Source organism: Carlito syrichta, unplaced genomic scaffold (assembly GCF_000164805.1).
Source record: "Carlito syrichta isolate Samal-C Ts95f unplaced genomic scaffold, Tarsius_syrichta-2.0.1 Scaffold286961, whole genome shotgun sequence".
Classification (NCBI taxonomy): domain Eukaryota; kingdom Metazoa; phylum Chordata; class Mammalia; order Primates; family Tarsiidae; genus Carlito; species Carlito syrichta.
In genome coordinates, this window is record NW_007231057.1 from 1 (window position 1) to 3,974 (window position 3,974).

Sequence of the window (3,974 nt, forward strand, 5' to 3'; positions counted from 1 at the left end):
CCCTGACCTAAGCTGACCTAATAATTTCTATTGTAATTGCTCTGATGGCCTCTTCTATAATGCTGCAGAACATATGAAGTTCTGTTTCTTTTTTATCATCTCTAGGTAGTGTCTACTGACACTCTAATACAAATGATGGGGCATATTACATACACAGCCCCTCTCTTCAATGTTCCAGAGTTATATTAGTTTGAGCCATGCTAGTGATTGCCTTTGTCATGTGCTAGCATGCTTATGCTTTTATTTATAATTGTATCATTGTTTGAGAATTAGGAGGCTGGTTCTCTGTTGCTTTTCAATCGAGGTCTTATCATAGAAATAATCCTGACTAAAGTTTTGAGAACATGGGCACTGTAGGAATCCTGACTAAAGCTTCTGACAAAACTTTGACTGACTGATAGTCTTTGTCTTAGAGTGTACATAAGTAGGAAGTTGATTATTTGACTGATTCTGAAGTGCCAAAACAAGGAAGTCTTTTTGTTTACTTTATGTAAAAATAAATACCAACATGACCATACTCTGTAAACTTTTAGGACACTACATTATGCTTTTTCTTCCAATGTTACCTTAGTCTCACCATAGAAGAGCATAAATTCTGTGGAGTCATGGGCAACATATAAGTTCTGTGGAGTCATGGGCTACATATTTCTCTTTAACATGCATCTCATTAATTTATACAAGCACATGTTAACTTGAAATGACCCTTTCAAATTTACAAAGTGTTTCTATGTTAGATGACAGATATTTATCATGGTTTAGCATTAAGTGTACATTTTTGTTTTGTTTTTTGTTTTTTTTTGTTTGAGTCGGAGTATCACTCTGACGCTCAGACTGGAGTGCAGTGGCCGCTCCTGGCGATCCTTCCGCCTCAGTCTTCCAGTAGCCAGAATTACAGGCATGCGCTACCATGCCCGGCTGATTTTTTTATTTATTGTAGAGATGAGGTCTCGCTGCCAGGTGGGTCTTGAATCCGCAGGCTCAGGCAATCCACTCACCTCAACCTCCCAAAGGCGCGGGATTACAGGCTGAGCCATCGAGCCCGGCTGCTAATTTTTTGATTTATTGTAGAGAAAAGGTCTCGCCAAGTTGCTCAGGCTGGTCTCAAATCCCTGTATCAGGCAATTCTCTCACCTCCGCCTCCCAAAGTGCTGGAATTACAAGCATGGGCCACACCATGCCTGGCCCCAGACAGAAAATTTTCTATACAATCAAATCTATCATTCTTTTCCTCTGTAAATTTTATTGTAACCTGACTTTTTATCTATTTTACATTTTATTGAACTGACTGCCTCAAATTTTAGTTCCTATTTTCATTAATTTGCTTTATGAGTCTGTGGTCAGAATCTTAAGATTCTTCTTTGGTCTCACCAAACCCTACTCTTATTTTTCTTTCATGGAAGACAATCATTAGCCATTTCTTTTTTTTTCTTTTCCCCTAAAGAACAGCATTCCTTTTGCTCTTTCTTCTCTTCCAGCATCATACTCCCTGGATGATCTTATTCACCCTAATGGTTTCAACAACACCCCTAGGCAGACGACACTGAAATCTTTAGAATAGCATTATCAACTATTTATGGGGTATTTCTAACTTATGTCCCACAATTATCTTAAACTAAATTTCTTCTAAAATTGAACTTTATAGACATTCTATATATTAAGATGGAATGACCTCTAAGGGATACTGTTGTACTTTAACTTCCAATACACAGTATGTATAGAATATTTTTATGAATAAAAGAAAATAAATATTTCAGCCGGGCGTGGTAGCTCAGGCCTATAATCCCAGCACTTTGGGAGGCTGAGGTGAGAGAACTGCCTGAGCCCACAAGTTTGAAACCAGCCTAAGCAACTTGGCAAGACCTCATCTCTACAATAAATCAAGAAAAATTAGCTGGACGTGGTGGTGCACGCCTGTAGTTCCAGTTACTTGGAAGGCTGAAGTAGAAGGATCACCTGAGCCCAGTAGGTCAAGGCTGTGGTGGCCTTGAGTGTGCCACTGTACTCTAGCTTGGGTGACAGAGTGAGACTCCAAGCTCAAAATAATATGCATAGTGTCCTCTGGGAGGACAAACAACTGGTAAAAGTGGTGACAATGGGAGAAAACTTACTTTTTACTTCACCTTCTTTGTACATTCTGAATTTTGTACCATGCTTTTGTGCCCTTTGAATGCCTATTCAGAAATAAATGCAAGTCTATAAATAAATATAAGGGACCTCCTCCTCAGTCCCATCAACCCTGTTCCTGTTCTAGCTGGTGACCTTACTCAGTCTCTGCTAAGGACTTAGGGATCATCCTCCGTCTCATCAAATCACATCTTATACCATATTTGATTGAAATATCTCAGAAATGGATCCTTCATCCATCTATGAATTTAAGAGCAACCTTAAGAACACACGATAAAATGAACTGGGGTAGAAATAAAAAGACGAATGAGATACTGTCAATACATTAACCCTCAAGGAGCCCACAGCCCAGGGATGTAGAGTGGCCACACCACACATTTAAACAGTATTTTTTAAATAGCGGATTTTGTTAGCCATTTACAAGTATTTATTTGGGTAAGAGGTCATAAAATATATTTTTATAATATACATAAGAAAAAATATATTTGAATGAATAAAAATAGAATGACAGAAAGTGACAGAATTTAGTGTTTATAAATGAGATAATCAATAACTTTAATAATTCAGAAAAGAAGTTCAAGGTGTATTTAAAAGTTGAATCCATGCTTTACAGCATTTTATAATAAAAAAGGCATTAAGTTTTTAAAGGTGATACATGACTTAATTGTTTTTCAGTTTCAAAATGGGTTTCTAGATACTGTTGTTCATGGACATGGGGGAGAAAAAAACCAAAAAGACTTTGGCAAGCAAAGTATTAGTCCGTAGCAGCCTGGTAAAAGTTTACTTTTTTTTTTTTTTTTTAATATAAAGATTCTTCACTTTACATTTGTTCTTGTTACAGAAGCAGAAAAAACCTAACAATCTAAGTATATTTCAGGAGTCTGTAAGTTATATAACAAAAACAATTATCTTAATAAAGTCTGAATTCTATGAAAATGTGCACCACACTGCATATATAGTAACTGAGTACATGTAAACCATGTGACTATTAACTCTTCTATGTAAAATATTTAACCCCCAACTCTCACACAATGTTCCCTATGTCTGCATCTCTTTTTTGAAGGCAGCCTCAAGCTTTAAGCCAATGTACATTTGCTATTTGAAAAAGTTGTCATCTCCATTACTAAAAAAGTTTCTGCAAAGTCCTCGAAATTTTTTCAGTACCCTGATAACAAGTCATATCATGATCAATAAATGATCATAACCTTTAGAAAACATTATGGAGGCTGGAGAAAAGATAACCAACTCTGAGGTTTCTGTCTCCAACCCCTGGAAGAGCCTGCTACTTCGAGATCCCACAGCTCTAAGAAGATAATTCAGAATTTTCTACTTAAAAAATACTTTGTCGGGAATAACTGAATAATTAGATTTCTAGGAAAAGGAGACTTTTAAATTAAGATTTAGCAAAATCAACTATAATAAATTTACTTATAATCATTTAAGAATGACAGAAGAGAAATCAGTTAAAGTTTTACATACAAAAGATATAAATACTGCATAATATGTAGTGAATATTGGCACAAACCCTTTCGTATTTAAAGCATAAAATGCAATCAGCAAACCTGATGTTCTTAAGTGTACTTTCTTAAAACACATTTGTGACATAGCTCAAAAAAATCTCTCCATGGCATGGACATTTCCCAGAGTTTAAGGCCTTCCAATAGGTTTGTAGCAGGCATCAGGCTGCCAGAGGCGAATATCAACAAGAACTTGATTGAGTTTTTGCATCCAGAGATCCCGTTCCTCTTTAGTGTCTGCTGACAGCCAGTTCCTACAGGAACAAACAAGCGCAAGAACTCAGAATTCTCTTTCCATTCCACACCTCTGTGTACTCTTGCTAAGAAAAAAAA

General features: G+C 36.5%; 1 protein-coding gene across 3 annotated transcripts in view; it reads right to left on the bottom strand.

The window, feature by feature from the left end:
• Positions 1 to 2,512: 2,512 nt before the first annotated feature.
• The window catches only part of ANLN (anillin actin binding protein), an 83,769-nt gene continuing 82,307 nt past the window's right edge, over positions 2,513 to 3,974 (bottom strand). For all 3 annotated transcript variants that reach the window (XM_008052648.2, XM_021709794.1, XM_008052647.2), the window contains one exon: positions 2,513 to 3,895. In XM_008052648.2, the coding sequence (XP_008050839.1) occupies positions 3,772 to 3,895 (124 nt within the window). In that variant the 3' untranslated portion in view covers positions 2,513 to 3,771. The remainder of the gene's footprint in view (positions 3,896 to 3,974) is intronic.